Here is a 24,071-nt window from a genome sequence, read left to right as displayed (position 1 = left end):
AAACTCTCATCCCAGTGTTTAGGATGCATCTTGAGCTAGTTTAACTTCCTCTTTTCTACCTGACATGGGTTATTGCCACTCCCGGTTGTATAACAGCAGCAACTTCCTTCCCTTGTCCTTCTCCAAGTTCATTCAATGATCTGCTCCTCCACGGCTCACAAAGCCTTGAAGTAGAGCTTGTAATTTCTCTCTGACTTTAGTCAGTTACTCAATGCTCCAGTGCAGCTGAGAGAGTAGAGTAAACCTCAAACCTACTGTGAAGATTAAATGATTGACTTCATTTGAAACTCTGTAGGAATGGAGTGTGGGGGTGAGCTGTTTGATGTATGTGCCGTTCTAAAATGTTTCAAATGAAAATGTCTACCAGCTTGTGCGTGCAGCTGGTGATTTACAGCCTGAAAGCTGTGAATATTTTACATCATGCCCCTTCACTTACTGTCCAGGAACTTTTATGTAACAGACTTACATCCGGTCACAGATGAATCACAGTTCCCTCTTTCTTTTTTCCCTTCCTTAGACTGTGTCTTCTGGCCAGGGCCGCCCCGAGTCACCCGTCTACAGCAACCTCCAGGAACTGAAGATCACCCAGTCTACCCAGCCCCCTCTGCCCTCAGCCTCCCCGCTCCATGTGGTTGGAGACTGGGAGACCCATAAGGACCAGAATGGTAGGCACTTCTACTACAATCGCGCCACCCAGGAGAGGACCTGGAAGCCACCTCGAACCAGGGACAATAGCACCAGAAACTTGCAAGGAGAGAGCCACAGCACCGGAGAGAGCTCAGAGGTAAACGCAATTTACCGTAGTGGAGGTTAGTGAAGTATCGCGAGCATTGGCAACACTTTTGGGTTGCCTTTTCCTGAGCCATGTGCCCTAGTATCAAGATGCATTACTTTGAGTTTTAACAAGCAGTGACATAGCCTCGTGAATAAATATGAAAACATAACATTAGACTGATATATCATTTTAGATGCTTAATATATGAAATGATGGATAACAATACATTTTAATAATGAGTTGTGTTGCTGTGAAATGTGCAGCAGTTTCATTGAATCCAGTCTGATTTGCAAATGCAATATATGACACTTTGGTAACCATAGATATTTTGGTAAACAGTAACAAATAGAAATATAAGCAGCTGCTTGGACTATGAGTAAGCCTGTAAGATGATCAAAATGTTTGGAGCAAGTTCAAATTGTTTAACACCCAGCAAGAGCACATAAAGTGACGTGAAACTGCCCATCACATCATTGGTACTGTAAAAATGCTTTAGATAGCTGTTACAAACATTACAGAAATCAAATACTTTTTTCATTTTAGGTATTTTTATCTTGAAAATCAGCAGAAACATAGTAGACAGCAGTCTACAAGTCAGGTAAAAATGCAGCTGTAAGAATCTGAGAAGTAGAGATCATAAAGGGTCTGGTCCTTTTCCTTTTTTTGCCATACATGTCAGCCTCTGATCAATCACTGCATAATTAATATGTACTGTCCCTTTTAAATAAGCATTAAAATAAAGCAGGTGCAGCCAGCCTTTATACAGCTCTTCTGACAAAGTTTATATTTTATTAAATCCTTTAATCTAAATTAAGTCCCAATTGTTATCGCATCAATTTTTATAACAACATGAACTCGGAAATGTTACTGTTAAACCTTCGAACAGGTGAGCCATTAATCACCTGATGTTGCAAAAATGTTGACAAAGTCAAACTGGTTCTCACAAGCACACAGTTACATAAACCCGCTTGTACACAGAAGTTGTTCATATATACTCACCCAGCGTCAAAGCATGAGTCAGAGACAAATATTAAACTGAAAACAAATATGCCGTGGCAGTACTTCATCACATATTGTGGCTGTCTTCTCACTCACATTGCTATACGCGTAGACAGACGGAGGCAACTGCAGAATTGCTCTTTCAGCCCCGCCAGATTGTTTTGGGAGATTTGGATTATCAGACAGAATATATCTCGGAGATAATGAAAGTTCTTGTTTTCTTTCTGACGCAACAACAGAATGATTTGTCCTCGAAAAGCTATGAGTAAAAGTCCACAATGCTGTATTTCAGTTCAAATGAGATGACTACAGCTGATCAACAGTGAATGACTATTTTTATAATCAGCTCACACACATACACACACGCGCTAGTGACTTACCACATACCCCTGAGTCATCTCTAATACTGACTCAGCCTCTGTTTCATTAAATGACTGCACCACACTGCCACCTTCAGGCCCAAAGCAGGCACTGTCCCCTCATCTGTTCTGTGCCACAGTGCGGGAGCTGCCTTCATCACTGGCCAAAATCAAGCAAGAACATTTTTAGCACTCTGTTGACGTTTCTGGGTCTCTATACTGAATCAAACTGGTGTTGGGTGTTTTACTGATGATTTATTGTTTCTGGGTGCATGACTGTCTTTTTTTCTCTCCAACGCTGTGGTGAAATTTGCCCTCTCCTGTCTCTTTCTCTTTTTAAACAAATGGCAGACCACCCCTCTCTCGCTCTCGCCGTCTTTCCTCCCCTTTCTCTCGCTTTCTATTGGTCGACTGCAGCCTCTGTCATCGGAGGACACCTGCTTCAGTACCTACTCTACCTACTCTAGCCAGTCAGACAGCCAATATGGCTCACCGCCACGTGGTTGGTCGGAGGAGATGGACGAGTACGGTCACACGCTGTACGTCAGTGACTATACTAACGAGAAGGTACCGGCTGCTCCGCTCCAATCTGTCTTTACTGCTGGGGGTTTCTGGGACTGCACGTGGGAGCAGGTTTTGATTTGATTTGCTGGAAAGTTCTGCTTGGGGGGCACAGCACAAATGTTTCCTGTTAACAAGGAAACTATGATGATACCAAACTATACACACTTTTACCTATTATTTTCTTATTGTCATAATTTGTTTTAATGGCTTTTATGTGTAACTAAAAGGAAACCCAATTAGGTCAAATCTACTCAGAAAATAAATTAATAAAATCTTAATCAAGACAATATAAAAGAAGGCTGAAAATTAATATATAAATAAAATACATTTTTAGGATTCAAACCACTGAATGATTTTTCTCCGGTGTGTCTGCTCAGTGGTTAAAGCACGTTGATGACCAGGGAAGACCTTATTACTACAGTGCAGACGGCTCCAGGTCAGAATGGGAGCTGCCGAAGGTGAGACGCTAAAACAGTCGAGCGATGAGAATTAATGGCGTACTGACCTGTCGTACAGGTGAGCACAGTGTACGTGCTGCACAACCGCACAGGATGGACCACATGTGATGGGGCGGTAAAGCTTCATACTTCAATGCGACAAGCGATAACTAGAGAATACTTGCGACATCTCTACTGCACCTAATAATTTAATATATTATTGCAAGGGCTTTTTTTTTTTTTGTTAATGAAAAAATGGTTTTATGGGTATACTGAAGTCATGCAATTCTTTGTTTCTTCAATGAAGTACAACCACTCCCCTCCCCAACCCTCTGGGGATGCTCCAAAGACCCGCAGTCTAGACAGAAGAAATGTGGAGCCCATCGTCCTGACCAAGTGGAGACATAGCGCCCACGTCCAGGACCCAGCTGACAAGGTCTGACACCCCTATACAACAAATTGTCAAATTGTACTATTAGCCTCATGCACCTTACTTATCCTTAAGGTTTCCTGCTGCACCTGGATTTAAAAATAGACCGAGATATTTGTTGAGTTAAGATTTTCAGTTGTAGACTGATTGCTTTGCAGCGGCTGTTAAAAACCAGGCGTTTCCGAACAGGCTCTGCACGCCCACATCCATACAAACACCAAGTCAGTGTCTGTTCCTTCAGCCTGCATGACCGTAATCGCACAACCGGAGTGATTATTAAACCTCCTTTCTAACTCTCAGTTGATTTTATTTTTAATTTAAATAATTTGCATTAATCACAAACTGGACTTTTGCAGCAATGTTGGATGATTGTCTTTAAAATGTACTGATTAGCCTGAACATGAAGTAGTTATAGCTGCATGAAACCTCATAGAAACTGTAGTTGCATCCACATCTTAATTAATAATCCTTTTGTGTCTCCTGGAAAACACACAGGTACTAGACACACATTATAATCTCACTGCTAATTACCATCACCCTCTTTCAGTTGTCCGTGTCTCCTTAACCTTGCATCATATTCTCATTAACCTTCTTTTGTTAGCCCATTTGACATTGTTTCTTTTTTTCATCCCTGTCTCCTGACTAGGACGCTCCTTTGGGTCTCAAGCCCCCCTCTCCTGACTCTGACTCCTGCCCTTCGTCTCCCAAGCCCCCCGCCTCTGTTAGTACTCACCACTAACCTCACCTTCTTCACCTCCTGCAGGGATTTAACGTGGTCTCAGATTGTTGGATGGTGACACATGTTGTATGGCAGGTTTCCTGCACAGGTCTTTGTCCCAGTTAAATAAAAGAAGCTCAACATCCTGAAGGAAAACTAAAGTCCAATTGAACAAATACCTTAAACCTGTGTAGGAAATCCTGTTAATAAGCAGCACTGTGGATTATAAAAGCATTTCTTGGCCTTGGTTAAGCACACAGAAGTTTTTATATTGTCAGAAATTGTTTCCCTGAGTTGGTTAATTCACCAAAAATCACCGTGTTTGTCTGAATGTTGCACAAGTAGTTTTAACGTTAGTTTATTCTAATACATTTTCATTCATTCAATTCTGCCTTTCAGAAAAGTGGTATAGTAGATTTTTGGATTTTTTGCCTACAAGCTAAAGGCTGTTATTATTCTGGTGGTGGGATGTTTGGTGGTGGCGGTGGTGTTTTTATACAGCAGTAGCAACCAAGATTAAACAGCATCTCTCTCTGTCTCTTTTTGTGGGAATTATCAAAATTAATCAATGTTAAAACTGTGTATTAATTTTTTTCCCCCTCTGCAGCCATCTGAAAAATGTGGAATTCTGAATGTGACAAAGATCACTGAAAATAGCAAGAAAGTGCGGTAAGTAGTAGTAAGTAGCATGATGATTAATATTATGGTTAAAGGGATTGATGAGTTTGCCAGTCAATTTCTCCATTACCCATAAAAGAATTTCAATATATGAGATTAAAAATAAACTGAAGCTGCCTCGCCATAGTTTCAGGTCATGTCTCCACATATAACCAACATTTGTGACACAAATGGTTCTTGTATAGTGCTTTTCTACTCAAAGCGCTTTACACAACTTGTGCATTCACACCAGCACATTTTTCTAGGTGCTTTCTAAGTAACATTCATACACATTCACACTCCGATGGATTGCAACATGGGGTTAGTATCTTGCCCAAGGATATTTAGCATGCAGGCAAGGAGCAGCCTGGGATCAAACCACCGACCTTCTGGTTAGTGGCTGATCTGACCCACCTGAGCTACAGCCACCCCTGTAGCTCAGGTGGGCTTACAGGTTTGTACCTGGACTTTTCAGTCCTTTAGTGTGTGTGAAAAAGCCGATGCCTATTTATGACTATTGGATTTATTTATTTGCTTTTTAAATGGAGCTTCAGGCGACAATGTGTTTGCAGAGGTACTCGTTTAACTCGTCTTCTTTATTTTTGTTGGTGAACGACTTTGCTGTGTGTGATAATGGTGCAATGAAGACTGTAGGAGAGACAAGTGAAATATTTTACACAGTGGAAAAAAACTGAATTATTTAGTAGAACTAAACTACAGAATCAGCTAATGTTGTGACTTAACACCATTTTAGCTCTTCAGCTGATATCTCTGCCACTACATCAAATAATCGTGGTCAGCCAAATCAGTCAACATTGTACATTGTCAGTGTGTAAATGTTTCATAACACCCGGCGCTCCTGTTTGTCGCTTACACGTTGTGCATTATGGAGGTTGGATATCACTACTCTTATTAGGTGAAGGTTAACCTTCTCTGCCGCCATGGCAGCAGTGCCGCAGGGGGATGATAGGACAATCGAACTATAGAGAAAATCCAACCCCAGTGAGTAATACTCTCTCAGTATTATTATCAGCACAGCAGAGGGTCTCTCTTATTAGGCTAGTCCCCTCATGATTTAAAAAATAATAATAAAAGCTTTTTTGCACATTTCCCTGTAAGTTGCACCAGGAATCATTGTGTTGTTAAAAAATAGGCCACAATTTGTCCAAATTAATTGCTTTCTCAAAGAGGGTCCACACTGGAAACAATTAACTTATGTAGTACTTTGTGGCTGATGGTTGGTCAGACTCCAGTTGCCTAGGTAACCCTTGAAAGTATTTACCAACCCTGTAATGTCAGTCAGCGGTATCCTTTGCTCTCGCTTTTTGTGAGAGGAAGTTGAATAAAGGACCTACCTGCTCAGCAGAGGTATTTTGCCCATCATTATTGAATGTTTGACGTTCTGTAGTCTCTGGACACCATGCTGCTGCTAGGATATCTCTTTACTGTCAAATATTTCACAGCCTGTCTGTGTAGGTTCTGAGTCATCCAGGGCATGGTAGTCTATCTTAGAAGCTTTTTTGAACTTCTTCCCATATGAGTATGAGTATCACAGCCTGCTATGCGACGCTGATGTAATGTGTTTAGCCCATGCAGATGTTTTGTTTTTTTCTTTTATTTACCACATTAGGGTTTCTTTGTAATGATAAACTTAAAGATTGATGCATGCTGTCATTACTTTTTTCTTTATAAATTCCAAACAATGCAGCATGACACACGATACTGTTTTTCCAATATTTTGGAAATTATTTTGTTACACCAGTTGAAATACAGGCTATAGACGCCATTAGAAAAAAAAATAAATTAAATGGACGTAGCTTCTTTCTATGAAAAGTGAAGCAAATGTAGAAGAACCTGAACTTGCATTCTTTTTATTAGCCACAAGGAGGATAGCTAATAAAAGGCTGCAAAAAGACTTAAGATCCTATCGAAGTATACGAGAAATCGGCTCATACATTTCACCTCAGTAAACATTTTCCAGATGAGTTAATGTCCTCAGTCACTCCTCTCAGGTCATACTGAAGTCTGTTTGGTACATGCTGGTCATTCTAAGGGTCAGAAAGGATGTATCCAGGTTATACTATTTGGTTTCTGATGGGCAAGTCACTGGCCAGAGCTTCACAGTTAGACCCACCCCTTGTTCATCACATTCGCTTCAAAAGCAAGACGGCGATGCTGATGGCAACGATGCTTATCTTAAGACTTTAAAACTAGACTTCATAAACTTGTGGGTGATGTTAAAGTGACTATGTCCGTCTTTTACCCTGTCGGATGAGTGGAGGACAAAAAGATTGAAAAACAAAAAAGGAGGCAGTTAAGTACTCTCAGTAAATTAACAATAGAAACGATCCCGTGAATGTTTCTCCAATTCTTTTCTGTCTTGCATGTACATGATGTAGTTGTCTCTAATCTCAGCACTTGTTTTAAGTACATGAAGTATGTTTTTTTTGTTACTATTATTATTATTATTATTTACATCCATTACAGGAAGAACTGGACTTCTTCCTGGACCGTCCTCCAAGGTTCAACGCTCCTGTTTGCCAAAGGACAGGGAGGTGGAACTAGCTGGGTGAGTGATAGAAACTTGCTGCCATTAAAAGCTGTCGTTTCGTATCAAAACAGAGCCACACACTGTTTTGTGAACATTAAAGGCCATTGAAAAGAGTTACTAATGTGGCTCTGCTGCTCTGTTGTATTGAAAGACCTCCTTCAGGGACTTTTTCATCTGAGTTCACTTTCTTACGCTTCTGACACAGCCTGTATCGAACACCGACTTTCATGATTAGATGTATGCCCAGCAGTATCCTTTTCATTATGTACAGTTCAATTTTGATTGCAGCTTTGTTAACACAGTCCATAACTTCATACATTAGGGAATATTTTGGAGGTAACCTCTCCTTTTGGTGAAGTCTCACTAACTCAGTGAGGCCTGAAAAAGGTCAGTCTCAGTGGAAAGGTCGTTCTGCTTATTTATAGTGCAGGTCAGTTCCTTTGATCTGAAGGGCAGATGTAGGAGTGTTAAGAAACACTGTGTGCATTTAAGCTTTTGAATTGGATGACTATCTGGTTTCTGTTATCTCAGTCTCAAGGGCAGCCTGGCTGCTAACTGTTCCTTTACCTGTTGGATATAGTTAGCTGGTGGTTAAGAAACTCGGTGACAGGTTAAACTTCCGAATTAATTAAGCATGCCTCTGTATTCTGTACTTATTCCCCTGCATCTGGGGTTATTATATAAACCCCATCTCTTCAAAATTTGCACAACATTTTTCAGGCTGTTTGTTAGGTCACTGAGGGGGAGTTGAATATTCTCTCTTCTGTATGTGTCCTTTTCTTTCCATGCCTCCATCTCTTTACCTTTGGCCTCATCCTCCCATCATCCTTTTCTTTTATTCCTCCCTCCATCCCTCTGTTCAGCCATACTATCAGAGCGGCTACTTCCCTGAATTGCTCCTGTCACTGTTGAGTAACTGGAGGCCGTCAGCTAAGAAACAACCTGATGTCTCCTTTGGCTGCTCAAGGCTCAACCGAGCCTCCTCTGTATGTTCTTCCTCCTTCCTTATGCGTGCTTCCAACTCTTCCTACTTCTCTGCATGCCATCTTCCTGCTGTCTGTCATGCTCTGACTAATATTCACTGGCATGACTCAAAAAAAGGGACAATATTGCTGTCATTACTTGCTAATCTCTGGGTTGACAAACAGGATGTAGATTTAATTTAATCATAGAGTTGTTTGGTTAGAAATGGAAAACTGGGATGGAGATCTGCAGGGCATCACAATTATTGATTTCTCACACAAGCAGGATTACCTTGAGTTTTAGATGTACTTGTGCAAACCAATCTTTTCTGGACTGCCTTTGGTTTATGAGCTCCTGATGTGAAACGAGTGCTACAGGTGGATTTTGTCATTTTTTTTGTTTTTGTTTAGCACACAGGAAGACTACAGATCAATCACTGGAGTTACGTTTTATATGCATGTGAATTTGGATCAAATGCATGTTTTTTTTTTTGTTTGTTTGTTTTTCTTATTGTTTAGATTTTTTTTTTTTAAACTCTACTATCAAAAAGTCATCAGTCTCGTCAGCCAATTGGCTGAAGGGTGAAGACACCTGGTGTGCCAAGAAAAGGAAATACTGAAGCAAAGTGTGTGCAATTACATTGAGTCCCTAGTACTGATTTAGGTGGTGATGGGCACTTTACTCTATCGTAAAGGCAGTTGGACATTTTAAATGTTATTTCTTGTCTTCCTTTGAAGGGAAGTGCATATTTAAGCCTTTGTTTTCAGCAGTAAATTAGGCAGCAGAGCACTGAGTAGGCAACTAGGACGACCACATCTAATACACTTGCAAGGAAAAAGCTGAAAATACAAGTAGTACAACTCTCCATTCATATTCACCATTAAGTGTTTGGCCTCGACTGAAACTATTCTTCTGTTTTCTTCCTCACACTTTAAAAGCTAAGAAAATTTTACAGTTGGGCAGAAACTTGACTGACGTGCGCACCGTTATCATTTGACTTTTTATTTTCTTTGATGTGAGCTGTTGCATGGTTCAACAATCAAAGAAAAAGGAGACCCTGTATATAAGCAGGCCCTCTGTTTGTTAATATGATTGTTTTTCTGTCTCTGTCCAGTTTGGAGGCGGTCAATCGAAACCAGAGTTCACAGTGGATCTGAAGGGCGGCTCAGTGGACTGGGCTTCCAAAGACAAGTCCAGCAAGAAGCACGTTATAGAGGTGAGGGAGATCTTAAATAACATCCAGTCTTTTGCTTTTATCGCTTTTTATGAGGCGTCACTGTTTTTACATATCATTTTTTATTCAGAATCAAAATAAAATCTATTAACTGTAGACCAAAATCTCTTGTTCGCCTCTGTCATATTATACATCTGTGCAAACATTTTAAAGAACTTCAACTATTGAAAAAGCTACAGCGTTGAAATCGAAATTGTAATTTCTTTTAAACATGAGAAAGTTAGTAGCGTTATTTACAGATGAAATAAACACATTTTTTACTTTATGAACAAACGTTGAAAACATGAGAAAGGAACAAAAAGCCATCACAAACAAAAAAATCCAGCACTTACTCCTGAGCTTTTATTTCTGTTTATTGTATCAAAAAGCGATTGTGCATGTTGTTTAACATTAGTGCTTGGGTATGCCATGTAAATGTGCAAGATTTGGCTATAATTTGTTTTATGATTTTCCTCTGCTGTCCCCAGTGAGTTGCTAAAGCATCTAAATACATAAATGACAAAACAAACACAGCCAGTTACTGAAACAGTAACATGTATGTTACTGCAGATTATGACGGCTTGCTTGATTGAAGTAAATGTTTCATATTCAGGTGGAGAAAGCATTGAGTGATGTTAATATTTCTCAGTTATGAAGTATAACAGGTTTTTCCTGGTTTAAGCTTCTCTGGTGGGTCTCACAATTTCTTATATGCAGGACATCCAGCAGTTATTGTAAAATGTTTAGAGAATAAACTATCGCTCTGGTGGATTCGGATGTTTTGTGCTTTTAATCAGTAGTCAGTGCTGCACTCACAAACTCAAAATGTTTATGAGAAAAACGATTTGTGCCTCTCTGCAGCTGAAGACTCGTCAGGGAACAGACCTGCTGATCCAGTCAGAAAACGACAGCGTCGTCAACGATTGGTTCAAGGCGCTGCAGGACACCATCAGCAACCATGTGAGCAGCAACACCTTCACTCTGTCAATATAGTTTCCATCTGTTTCAAACAGAATAAAGTCCATTTTAAATCATCTGCAGTGAGAAGATTTGTGGTTCAGCATGAAGGAATACGTCCGGGTTTGACATTGTGTGGGTGACTGATAAGAGAAACAAAGAGGACTGCTGTGTCGCAGTTACCTTTTTGCTCTGAGCACAAACTAAACAGCAGCTGCTCATTTTTACCCACTGAGGGAAAACGTTAACCAACAATAGGCTTTATGGTCTGAATGAAACGCAATTTCACATTTATGGAAAACCTACAACCAGCAACTGTAAGGGAAATAAACACTTCAAAGCTACATAAAAGCAGAGTAGCATGAAAATTAAACCGAGAAGATAGAGAGTTTATTGTTTTCTTTCCAGAGGCCAAAGAGCACCTTTTGAGACTTTTACAAGCGGTTGTATCTTATTTCCTTGTGCGTGTATTTTTTTTTCTGTGTGTATTAGGCCAGTGAGTCTGATGACCCCATAGAGGCGGACATGCCCGAGTCGCCTGGTGCGGAGAAACATGACAAAGAGAAAGACCGCAGAGACTCCAAGAAAGCCAAAGGTGTGCATGCTGTTAAATGGTGGGATTCATTCATTCAGGGTGTGATTCGAGAAATAAAACGTGACTAAAAATGACTGAAAGTAGCCACAAATCATCACATGCCAAATATTTACAGTAGCAGTAAATGACTAACGTGCATGACTCCTCTAACAAAGAGCAGAAGGGATACATGAGTGAAAGCACAAAGTACAACAACAAGCCTATTTGGTCAAAGGCCTCAGCAACCTCATCTGCCCTCCTTACCCTATAAAACAATAGCTTATCAGTTTCACTCCTCCAAAACATCATGGCGATCAGCGTGCTGAGACGAATGGTGGATAACACCGTCCTGTCTCGTGTCTCCTCCACAGCCATGAAGCCCTCAACCACCATGGACTCCGCCGAGCACAAGAAGACCAGGCACAAGCTGAAGAAGCTCCTGACCGGCCGTCCCACCCTTCAGACCGTCAAGGACAAGGGATACATTAAAGGTGCCAAAGAAACAACAGCAACACTCGAAATGTTTTCGGTTTCATTTCTTCTGTGGAAAGTTGAAAAGATGTTACAAGCAACAAAGGTTTGGAAATGTGATGACAGCAGTAAAGAAGCACACATCAGTGCTTTTTTTTAACCACCGCTTGCCGTTTAAGGTTAGAGCCGTACATTTGGATGCATCACGTGAGCTTTGGTGTGTTTCTTGTTATTTATTTTACTTTTAAGACTTTTGGCTTAAGACATCAGAGTCCAGTTTTCACACATAAATCAGGAATTTATGATTCGTTTTCGCCTTCTGTACCTTAAACTCTAATAAAAACTAAAAGCACTGAAGTACCAGAGGTCTAATGTTGAGATCTGAAAGCAAACTAGTGTGTTTGGTCTGTTTTATGACCGTTCTTTATTTTCTGTCTCCAGATCAGGTGTTTGGCTGTGCTCTTTCCAGTTTGTGTCAAAGGGAGAACACCACGGTGCCGAACTTTGTCAAAATGTGCATTGACAATGTGGAGAATAACGGTGAGTAACTTTGCTGTTAAGAGAAAATCATTCTACTCTCTGTTTTCTTCCCTGTCATAAAAGAAAGGTGAGGTTTACTGCCTACTGAAATAAGGTGCGACTGTGGTCTCCTTTTAGCTGATTGTGCTTTTCTGCTACTCAGACTTTAAGGTTAATTTACAGATACTGATAACCTGGTGTTGATCCCTGCAGGTCTGTCGGTAGACGGGCTGTACAGAGTTAGCGGGAACCTGGCAGTCATACAGAAACTCCGCTTTGCTGTCAATCACGGTAAGTGCCCTTGGAAACTGCCTCTGCCTTTAATTGCAGAGATACCACTGAAGTGAATAATGGAGTAAAAATGAAAAGTAAAGACGAAAAATATTCAAAACGTACTTTTTTGTAATAATAATCAGTTAAAGAGCTTTTAACACGATTTTAAAAACACAATTTGATGTGTGATACATCACCTATTTATGGCACAACACTTTACAAAGCATTAAATATTCTCACTTTTTAATGTAAATATTTCTTTAAAGTCATGTTAAATATTGTCAAAGTTCTACATTAGGAGTACAGGTAATCTGGTAATCCCTATGAGCCAAACGGAGCTCATTTTCACATTTTTTTTCAACCCTATGATTTTTATGGTGTTGATGTTCTAAGCACACAGCTCTCTAGAAGCTCCATTGACCTTTTGCTCAAACCAACCAGACAAAAGCTAAACAGAAAGGAAGAGAAAGCTAAAACTGCTTCATTCAGGTCATAGATGAGCATAATATTTTACATACAGTGTTATACAAGATATTTTGACTTGAATTCCTTTCTTTTATTCTCAATAAGATACTTAAGTGGTGTTCACATGTGTTTGTCACCAGATGAGAAGGTGAATCTGTCAGACGGGAAGTGGGAGGACATCCACGTGACCACAGGAGCCCTGAAGATGTTCTTCAGAGAGCTGCCGGAGCCCCTCTTCACCTACAGTCTCTTCCACGACTTTGTCAGCGCCATCAGTATGTGTCTCTGTATCTGTAAATAAATGCAGTGTCACTGTAGTATCCCTTAAGTGGAATCCTGTTAACTTTTTAAACAGCTGGTTCACAGAACCCAAACAGCAAAGACCCAAACTCAGTCAAGGACTACAGCTCCTGGGTTTTTATCCAGGGACTCATCTGTATTTACTGTAAGGGTCTGTAAAGACAGGCAGGGTCAGCTGCAGTCACCAAACCTCTCTCTGAAAACGCTTTAAAAATGAGTGTCAGTGAACCGAAGTGCACTTTTTCTCATCATTGTCTCACTGAAAGTAAAGATATGTTGGATTTTGTACTGGTGAGCTGGTGTAACTTTGTGATGGATCCAGACTTTGATGGATTTTGTCTTTTGTTCTGCAGAAATATCTGACCACAAGCATCGAGTTCAGTCGATCAAAGAGCTGGTCAGACAGCTGCCCAAACCCAACCACGACACCATGCAGGCTCTCTTCAAACACCTCAGGAAGTAAGAGCAGCACACCATGTTATTGATTTTTCCCTGATTGATTTTTCCCCTCCTAGGAAAACAAAAGTTAAATATTAAAAAAAATCATATTCAATCATAAGAGGGCTTCATTCTCAACATGAGCAAACTCAAAGGTGTTAAATAATGGAAGAAAATAAAAAAGATTGATCTACTTGATGACTGCTCAGTTAATTAACAAATGAGTACTGAGCACTCTTTGGCTTCCATATTACCTTGCACGGTAAATAACTGACAATGGGTTTATCTATTTTTTCCAGAGTGATTGACTACGGCGAGGAGAACCGTATGACGACCCAGAGCGTCGCCATCGTATTCGGCCCCACGCTGCTGCGGCCTGAAACGGAGACGCTGAACATGGCGGTCCACATGGTGTATCAGAACCAGATTGTAGAGCTTATACTGCTAGAGTATGAGAGCATTTTTGGAAGGTAGATGCCACAGGATGAGCTTCTCTCTCTTTTTTTTTTTCTTCTTTTCCTCTCCCAGTGCAGAGCTCTTCCTAACCTAGTGTGGCAGGCCTCGGGTCAACCCGGCCCAGCCTCGCCCTGCCCCGGTCTGGGCCAGCTTATCCTGAACTCTTACCAACCTGGCTTCTCTGGTTGCTGACTTCTCCGATCTTCAAAATCTTAGACCAACAAAGCCAACCGAAAATATACAATGAAAACATCCATAACTATCGACCAAAAAGTTTGGACTCTTTGCACTTTTCAGTCTCGTTTTCTCCCGCAGCTGTATTTGTGCCACTTTACTGCAAAGGTGGCGTCCTTCTGTCCTATCACTGGATTCCTAAAACTATTATTACTTACTAGGCCAAGCATGCCTGAACTACTGCACAGACTGACTGAGGCCAAAGCAGCAGCAGCAGGTCCAGTAGGCTGTATTTACAGATGAGGCAGCAGTATTGGGGGTTTATGATGCTGGATGCAGCTTGTATGTACTGTACTGTAAATCTCATTACTTGTATAGTCACTCCTGTATGAACCACACTGAGGAACCAACAGAAGGAAACCAAACTGTGGACTCTTTACCCTCGGACAGAAAAGGTGAAACATGCTGACGCTGTAACAAGAAGAGGAGGGAAGAATATTTTTTGTTGTTGTTTTTTTTATTTTGTTTGTTTAGTTTTTCTTTTTTTACATTTAGTTTAAGTGGATCATTCCCCCTCTCTTTGAATCTGCTTCTCTGTATTTTCTTGCTGAGAAACAGGACCAAGGTCCTCTGAACACAAAAAGGTTATCGCCTCCGGTATTGCATCTGCACGCCACCTTCTTAGTTTTTAGAATAAATCATCTAACAGTGGGCAGAACATCATCTTGGGGGGGACAAACCAAATTAACGATATTGTACAGTGTTTGTGCGTGTGCATGTGAATGGGGAGGGTGGATGGATTCATGAATGAATGAATTAAATAGCAATATATTGTAAAAATAGTAAATATAAGTACGCCTGGAGTGTTAAAAATATATATGATGCAAGGGAGAAATCACTATTGTGTGATCATTGTGTAACCAACAGACCTGAGAAATAAAATTATGAACTGGGATGTGGAGGTTTACCTTTGAGTCAGTACTGTTGGCGTCTAACTGAATTAAAGACCTCAAATAAGAGATACTCTAAATCTTCGTTCTTTGTTGATTTTGCACTTGTTCATGCATTTTAGTCACCGCATCACAACACAGAGGGCTGGGTAGGACCATTTTTTTAAAACTCAGCAGCAGATGGACATGGCAATTGTGACATCATCAGCTGGTTATTAAATACTCTAGCTGAGGATTTTCAGTATTGCTATTTTGCTGTTTGGATCTGTGAGTGAGAAACTGAAAACGGTGCATGCTCATAATCATCTACCTGTCGATTACAACCCCGATCCAGAAAGGCTGGAATGCTCTTTAAAATGGGAATAACAACAGGTCACATGTTTATAACTGTGTAGCATCCTAGCTTCTTTTAGTGATCGGCAAACATCTGGGAACTGGAGACCAGCTGACCTTTGAGAGAGGAATGGTGTCCTATTCTTGTCTGACAGTCCTCGGTCGCTGCGTCAAATATTTGGTTTCATGATGGTTTCAGATTTTGTTCAGCTGATGAAAGGTCTGGACTGCAGATACCCAGACTCCTCTATGTGAAGTCATGCTGTTGTAATAAAGGTGCAGTATGTGGTTTATCATTAACTTCATGAAGTATAAAAGCCTCTCCCTGAAAAAGACACCTAGATGAGAGCATATGTTTCTGTAAAATGTACAGCAGTGTTTGTGTCTCGCAAGATGTGTAAGCTGCCAATTCCATAGACACTAATATATGCACCCCATCCTCTCTTGGACCAAGAGCTGAGAACCCTCGTCCCTCATCTTCACTCAAGAAGGTGCAGCATCCATGAATTGTAAGAATTTGACATTTTGGCTTGTTTGGGGGTTTTGTTTTGTTTTTCTGACCACAGAACAGTTTTCTACTTTGTCACACATCCATTTCAAATGAGGAACAGTCCACGGAAGATAGCGGTGGGATCATATTCACATATGGCTTCTTTTTCTTCACGGTAAAGCTCGAAACTTCTTTTTTGGTGGCACAATGAACTGTCTTTACCCCTGTCCTCCCACTTCCCTCATAGTTTCTGGAGGATTTCCTGAAACGCACCGATTTCCATGACACACTCATGCTTGTTTTTATGTACTGGGGCTCGAGGGCCCAAAGATCCATTTTGCATCTCCTTGCTCACAGAGATTTTCCCCAGATTCTCTGAATCTTTGGATGATATGTCGTATAGATGATGAGATGTTCAAACTCGCCACTTTTTTTTGTTGAGCATTATTCTGAAGCTTTTTCATAATTTGTAGATCCATTTTCGGTGGAATGATGGGTGTCTGCCCATCTGTACTTTTGAGAAACTTTCTTGCTCTTTTTAAGCCCAATCATGTTAGGGAATTGTTGCCAATTAACCTTGTGAATATTCTTCCAGCTGTTTCCTTTTTGGTTCTGATTACCTTTGTTAACACCATTCCAACTTTTTTGAGACGTTGCTGCAATCGAATTTAAAATGCGTTAACATTTTCTTTAGTCTTAAAATTGGAAATGTTCAAAGTTTAAACATTACAAGTCATTGCATTCAGCTCTTATTTACATTTCACACAAGATCCTTTTTTCTTTTTGGAATTGGGGTTGTACCAGTTAAGCCTGTCATGAGGCACAAATACCCGGCTTTATTGTCCTTTTTTACTCTAATGTAGACTAGAATTTGCAAAATAAATCACATGTTGCATTAAATAAGACTTAGAAATTTGAATAAAAGCCATACACTCATCAGGAAATTGTTTCCTGAGCACTCAGACCAATGAAGTCAAAGGGTTGTTTTCCCAGTAGGCTTCTATCCGATCAGCCTTTTGGCTCTGCCCCCTGCAGGCCATTAGAAAAACTGCAGGGTTAAGACACTTCCACATCAGAGTCAGTTCTCAGACCCAGAAAGTTGATCATCTTTTATGAACAGTCTGTATTTATTCTTTATATTTGATTCAATCTAATTTTCTGTGAAATTAGTTTTGTTCTCAGAAGGTCATATATTTTATTTATCATAGATTTTAATTCATCCACAGTGTCAAGAATGTGACATTTAAACTCACATTTTCTGTGTATAAAAACGTCAGAATAGGTATGGGCTCAAATTGTGGTCATAAATATTTTGTACTTCCAAATCAGTTTTGTATGTGTAAAAAGAATTTGTGTGTGCATGAAAAAGATTTGTATGTGTAACGTGTATGTGATTGGATTGTTAAATTTGTGATTGACATGACATTGGCCAATCAGATGAAAGGAAGAAAAATAGGGTCAAAATCCGTACTTGTAACTTGAAACTTGAGTGCAGAGTTTCACACATATTTTTTGGCTAAGTCCACACACAAATCTTTTTTACGCACAGACAAATTCTTTTTACACATACAAAACTGATTTACAAATACAAAACTGATTTACAAGTACAAAATATTTATGACCACAATTTGAGCCCATAAATAGGCCAGGGCAGGGCTGTTTACAGGAGAGATTTTGACTTTCTGTTGCAGCAAAACAATAGGTAACTAATGAGTTCAACAATGGCTGCTTTTTGATCATGGAGCCAGCAGGCAGTGTGCACAGTGGGGTTATAGAAGCGGAGCACTGTACTGCAACAAAGCCTTAATTAAGGTGATGAATTCCCCCCCGTGAATTTCCTGCTAATGAGACACACCTGGTGGAGAGTAGTGAAGAGCCACAGACCTGCTTTATTTTCCTTTTTATTTCAAATAGTTTAGGTTGTCTTTTTTTTTGCACTTCTGCAGGCTTCAGGATTTCATGCTGATTAGTTTTATAATTCAAAACCTCTGAATGACAGCAACCCTGAGGGGAAGTTATCCAGAGGTGTAGTCACACCTCCCATCGCAGGACTCACGGAAGCAGACACGTGTGAAATAACGTGGAGATCAGACAGATCCATGCAGCTCAGAAACTGTGACTCTGCCGATATGATGTGCAGGCTTGTACAGACATCCAGCTCACGACCTGCGAGAGCATTTCATGTCAGAAACTCCAGTGCTCAGACAGAACGCTTGATAAGACGTTTTCCACAGAAAGTGAGCGGATATTTTTATATATGCTACTTTACTGTCAAGAGAAATGATTCCAGGAGTAGGTCATGTACAGTCTGTGTGCTACTCAGCAGGGAAATAAACATAAGAAGTTTTAATTAGAAATATATCAAGGTCATCGAGGCTGACACCTCTGCTTTGTAGTCACACATTGGATGATTTGTGTTCGCACTAATCAGTGTTTAAAAAATGATCAACATGCACACAGATGCAGACACTTGCCTACATATGCTATTCTGCATGCTTTTAAACCATTTAAAATTACAATTCATAGTTTTATATGTGAATTATATAATGTTAAATTACTATTAAACAAATGACTGACTAAAGTATTTTAGGCTTAATTTACTTCAACCATATTCCATATAAATCAGGTATCATACAAAAATAAAAATAGCTTCATGAATATGACTTTAAGGACTTAACAACATTACTTCAGTTATACTACACCAACATCTCTGATACATTAGCACTAAGAGAACACTGAATGATCTGGTGGTTTTTGTCCATAAAACTACTCGTCTAAGATTACCACAAAGTAAAAGATCTCTGCAACATTTTAGGCACTATTGCCCCGATCAAATCAGTGAGCTGAGATTTTCTATTCTAAACATGAACTACTGTTACAGCAACAGACACGGACTACTGCTGACCCACACAACAACTCAATGTCCACTATGTGAAGGAGCCAAACACATGCCTGCTCCTCTCGTTAACTGAGATAAACTGCTGGCACATTTGTTTTACATCTATACTGTCCAGCTCTTCTGGTGGACATACAGCAGCAGTTTAATCTCATTTGAGTCATTGTTAACCTTACCCATCTTTTTAGTCTTCTGAGAGCACTGAAGCTTCTTTCAGCCTCAGTACATGCATTTTATCCTCAGATTAAAATTATTATTATGTGCCTGATGTGCCTCACCTTTGACCCTGGCTCTTCCCCTCCGACTGCACTAGGACATATTGCTACCTGATAAAATAACACATTGATTCGTGCCATATAAAAAGTGAGACATGTCAATTCAGATTCTTTGTCAAATATACACTAATGAATCAATTTACACCAGCAGCCTAACAATTGTTATGATGATAAATACTAGTTAATCTATAGCACCAAATCATCAGCCAGTCACCTGTGACCTTGCCTCCTCACCTCTGAGCTACAACATGGCAGAGCTGCCTCTGTCGCCTGACAAATAGGACATACATGACAATAAGAATAAAATGTGCAGCTGCTTCAGTGTTTCTGTCAATTTGTGCAGATCTTGACTCATCAGTAATGTTTGTAGGGTGAGTGCATTTTTAAAACAATTTGTGCAAACTGCACTACAAGGTGGATATTTGCAAAATCATGACTACCTCATTATATTTTGTCTCAAAAATCAACCCTATGAATATGTCAGTACCATTAGGATGAAATTATTGTGTCACCAACATTTTAACGTTAGACATATAATTTTAACAGCCTCTGTAAACTAATATCCTGACTTGCTCGAGGCTGCCGTTTTCTCTGACAGCTTCAATCAAAATTAGAAATGCTACTCTGGGACTGAGAGAACTAATAGTGCTGCATGTTGTGCAGTTAGTTTACAAAACACGTTATTCATGGTTGCATACAGTTTTAGACTGATGTGGGCCAAAGCCTGTTACGTTATTAAGACGGACACATTTTATGAGTGAACTTGGTTTTAAGTGACTTACAGGTTTCTTTGAAAAATACTTTCTTATATCCAGGTTCTTCCTTGTTGCTGCCATCCTCCTCTCCTCCTTGCATGTCCTTGCATCGCAGGCTTGCCGCTGCTAAAACTAAACAGAGGTAGGTCACATGAGGTAGGACTCCAGTAGAGAACGTAATTTAACTCTTTCTGCACCGCTGGGTGAATGAGACGTTGACAGATCGTTTTTTTTCTTTCTATCGGGTTTGTTTTTCTTTACTCGAAGAGATCAAATTATTGGTGGGGACAATTCAATAATCGTTGGATATTGGTGGGGACATGTCCCTTCCGTCCATGCCAAATCTACGCCCTTGTGTATGCACATAGTTCTTCAGAATTTTGAATTCTCTATAATTGCTCTTATCTCAAGCCCCACATTAATACACCTTCATTCTTCCAGGAAAACAGTTTAGCTGAGCTTGCATTCTTTCTCTTTCTAAAGACTGTCCTACTTTAAATTGCTTCAGTTACACATTCATACCCATGAGATGAGGTTAAAGCTGTATTCACCAATTCAATAAAAACAGCTTTTTTAAAAGATGACATTGACTCAAATTATGTCACAGATTTAAAAAAAAAAAAATCGCCCATGTCCATCTTAGCTGTGAAAATCCACTGGTTTGAGACCAGAAGACACAAAATCAACCTCAGGGGTCACAAAGCTGGTGTATTTAATGCAGCCTTGCAGTACATTGGAGGGTTTGCGTCAGGAAGGGCATCCCGTGTAAAAAATATGTCAAATCAACATGCAGATCCATCCACTGTGGTCAAATAAGGGTCGAACTTAAAGTACCACAGTCAAGATATATAGGTGTCACGGCGGGGTGCGCCGGTGTGTTTTTTGAAACAGGACCCGAAAGCAGATGTGGACGAGGAGTTGCAGGTTTAAACAGAAAGCGATCCTTTATTTGGATGATAGCAGTAGTTAAACATGGAACCCTAAGCAAACTAAAAAACACTAAGAAACAAATACTATGAAGTTCTATGACTATAACAATGACAATAACTAAGACAATGGTGGAGATAACAGACGACCTGACAACGACATTCAGAAAACAGAGGACTTAAATACACACATGAGGTGATCAGAGGAAGTGGAGACACATGAGAACACAGCTGACTCAAATGAAACATAATGACAATACAGGGGAGAGTAACACTAACTACAATGAACAAAGAACACCAGACTCTTACAAAGTAAAACAGGAAACACGGAGACATAGACATGGAGATAAAACATGACACGAACTTAACATAACCACATAGACATGAAACATAGACGCAGGAACCAGGGAGACTGGGGACAAGGGCAGATGACAGTAATAACTAAGAAATAAGGTCTGAACAGCAACCTAGAAATTAACTAGATTGAAAATGAATACAAAAATACATAAAACTCAAACACTGGGTCACACGACCCAGTACCGTGACAACAGGGTTTTCCAAATTTAGCAGTTTCCTCCTCCTTATCTCTTGTACAGAGAGTAAAATAGTTTAAAGCAATCTTATGATTTTTGGTTGTGTGCGGTAAATAATTGATCTGCTTTTAAGGCAAAAATATGATATAAAATAATCTCACAAGGCTGACTCCCAGTCTGGTTGGAGTATAATATAAAGGCTGTAACTGCAAACACATCTTCATCAGGTATTTAAGCCACATATATTTGACTGAGACTGAACGATCGAGGACAGGTTTCTTTGAGTATTGGTGGATTATTGTAGTTGACTTTGTCCTGATGTGGAAGCGGAGAGTTTCGTGCTCTTCAGTTGGACTTTTGTGGCCCCTCTGAGGATTTTAACACTGACCTTGCAGTCTGTCCTCTCAATTATAATCAGCTAAAATTAGAAAGTTAACATCAATACTCTTAACTCCAGCCTTACAGAGTAAGAAGATTTCTCTGTTATCTTTGAAATTACACAGTGGTGGCTGTTGCTGCTGAGCTCCACAGTGAGGCTACACCTCAGGCCCCGTGTCAGGCTCCATCAGTGGGGACCATCATTAGCTGTATCCCTGAGGAGCTGTTTCTGCTCCACTTCACCCTCAGCCCTTTGTGGCCTGTGCTGATAAGGCCAAGCTAATATCTGCTCAGTCACTGGCTGCATGGGAAATGATAAACATAGACTGAGCTGCTGTCCACTCCACCGGGACAATAAAAACTCAAAGTCTAACACCTAAAGTGCACTTTTAGCTTTATATGTGGTTTTTAACTTACACTGAAATATTTCATTTGGTACCTTTGATTATCTTCACTTTGACAAATTCATTTTCACTTCATTTGAAACTGCTCTACATGCATCTCTGAACCCTTGAATTTTGCTCAGGAAGCAAAGTGATGATAAACAATTTAGAAAAAAAGCAGCGCAGGTGCTCCTGATTATGCTCTGATGTGCTGCCACTGCAGGCACAGAACCAATGATCAGCCGTCATGACACAAGAACGCAGAAGATGTTGAAGGTGAAGTCTAACAAATTAAGTCAGGTATGGTAAATGCAGTCTATTTACACCTACAGGCCAGTGGACACTCTTTCAATGATGAGGATGCACACATCCTGGACAGGGAGGAACGCTGGTTTGAGCGCGGAGTCAAGGAGGCCATTTACGTGAAAAGGGAAAGGCCATCTCTGAATCGAGGAGGGGGCCTGAGGGTACATCTGTCACCATCTTACAATGCTGCAATTGCAGCCATTCCCCAACTCTCTGTAAATGGTACTCATGGCCATTGATCAGTGGTTGGTGATCAATGGTCATGAGAATTTGCATAATTACGATGAAAGAACTGACCTCCCAGTCTCACGTCTCTGTCAGAATCTTAGAGCCTTAAATCTCCAGTCAAACTGATGCATTTACTCTCCCTAAAGCAAAATCTCTCTCTGCCCCGCTGTATTATAGCCTTCACCCTTTCCCTCAGTCTAAAGTCACAGGTCCTACAGTGGATGTTTTTTGGCAGTTGCTGGGATTCATAATTTTTTCCCTTTGGTCGTAACCCAGAGGTCATGACCGCGTCCGAGGGTAGGAATCAGATCAACTGGCTCAGGCTGGTAATGCTACCCCTCATCATCGCAGATGCTCTCGTCTCCGCTTCATTCATGAACAGGATCGCAAGATGCAGCTCTTTCACTTAGGCCAGCATTTGTCTCCCCACAGACACTTAAATTTAATAGCTCTGTATTTTTTTATTAAGACTTATGACTATCTGCTACATTAATTAAAAGCAGTATAACATTAATTTACATCTCATTAAACAGCTGCGTGACAGCTAGCCTCACAGGATGAAGAGATGCCGTCTGCTGACGACGGATAGCAAGGATAGAGGGTTTAAACGTGTACATGGCAGGCTGACACAGTTTTTATCTCTCATGCTTATGTATGTGTGGGACCACCTCTGAGGAACTCCCCTTCCTTCTACAGACATGCAAATGTAGACAAACCTACCTCTGTGTCTCCTGCTACTGGTTCTGCATGGTAATTGCATTCTTGCTGGTTATTTAAAAACACACGCACACTGGTTGACAGGGTTCTCCTCAGACTCCTGATTTTTGTTGCAAACTAAGACTGCACGTTTACGCTGAGGCTCTGCTGAATGGAAACCAGAGAGCGAAGAAGACGAGCAGACTTCAGTGCAGCTACCTCACAGCGTGCAGTATTGAATTTTACTCAAAGTCATTTGAACCTGTTAAATGTGTGTGTATGCTTTATAGGAAACGAGTTTAACTCAAAGACTTACCAATTGCTTTCCTTGGCACAGTAAAAACTTTTACAGACATCAACACTTACATGAATTTAAACGTGCAGAGGATACGAGCTTCCTGTGTTTTAAAGTTCCTGTCAAGATTTTTATAAACTCCTTTTTTTAATGATAGTCTGTGGGGATGAAGTGGGTTTAAGACTGCTACAGTGTTGCAGTTTTAAACTTAAACAGACAGGCTGTAAACCTTGTCTACTGTGTTATTTGGTTACTTCTATAGTGGTGCCACTGCTACAGTTTCTATTGCACAAATATGTTATTTGCTAAGTATTTAGTAACAAAAAAACCAAAA

At 40.3% G+C, this 24,071-nt stretch overlaps 1 protein-coding gene across 11 annotated transcripts in view; it reads left to right on the top strand.

The window, feature by feature from the left end:
* LOC113009932 (rho GTPase-activating protein 12-like) overlaps positions 1-15,323 on the top strand; it is a 60,989-nt gene extending 45,666 nt beyond the window's left edge. For 2 of the 11 annotated variants that reach the window (XM_026148606.2, XM_026148607.2), the window contains exons 3-19: positions 518-784; positions 2,485-2,700; positions 3,075-3,155; positions 3,442-3,570; positions 3,723-3,785; positions 4,211-4,285; positions 4,890-4,951; positions 7,427-7,508; positions 9,568-9,669; positions 10,528-10,626; positions 11,116-11,218; positions 11,569-11,688; positions 12,110-12,208; positions 12,401-12,478; positions 13,066-13,200; positions 13,579-13,684; positions 13,963-15,323. In XM_026148606.2, coding sequence (XP_026004391.2) covers positions 518-784; positions 2,485-2,700; positions 3,075-3,155; positions 3,442-3,570; positions 3,723-3,785; positions 4,211-4,285; positions 4,890-4,951; positions 7,427-7,508; positions 9,568-9,669; positions 10,528-10,626; positions 11,116-11,218; positions 11,569-11,688; positions 12,110-12,208; positions 12,401-12,478; positions 13,066-13,200; positions 13,579-13,684; positions 13,963-14,137 — 1,992 coding nt within the window. In that variant the 3' untranslated portion in view covers positions 14,138-15,323. The remainder of the gene's footprint in view (positions 1-517; positions 785-2,484; positions 2,701-3,074; positions 3,156-3,441; positions 3,571-3,722; positions 3,786-4,210; positions 4,286-4,889; positions 4,952-7,426; positions 7,509-9,567; positions 9,670-10,527; positions 10,627-11,115; positions 11,219-11,568; positions 11,689-12,109; positions 12,209-12,400; positions 12,479-13,065; positions 13,201-13,578; positions 13,685-13,962) is intronic. The other 9 variants (XM_026148610.2, XM_026148608.2, XM_080293148.1 and 6 more) reach the window with 9 other exon arrangements.
* The last annotated feature ends 8,748 nt before the right edge of the window (positions 15,324-24,071 follow it).

This window comes from Astatotilapia calliptera, chromosome 18 (genome assembly GCF_964374335.1).
Source record: "Astatotilapia calliptera chromosome 18, fAstCal68.1, whole genome shotgun sequence".
Taxonomy (NCBI): domain Eukaryota; kingdom Metazoa; phylum Chordata; class Actinopteri; order Cichliformes; family Cichlidae; genus Astatotilapia; species Astatotilapia calliptera.
The sequence above is the reverse complement of the archived record's forward strand: the minus strand, read 5'-3'. Positions and strand labels throughout refer to the sequence as shown.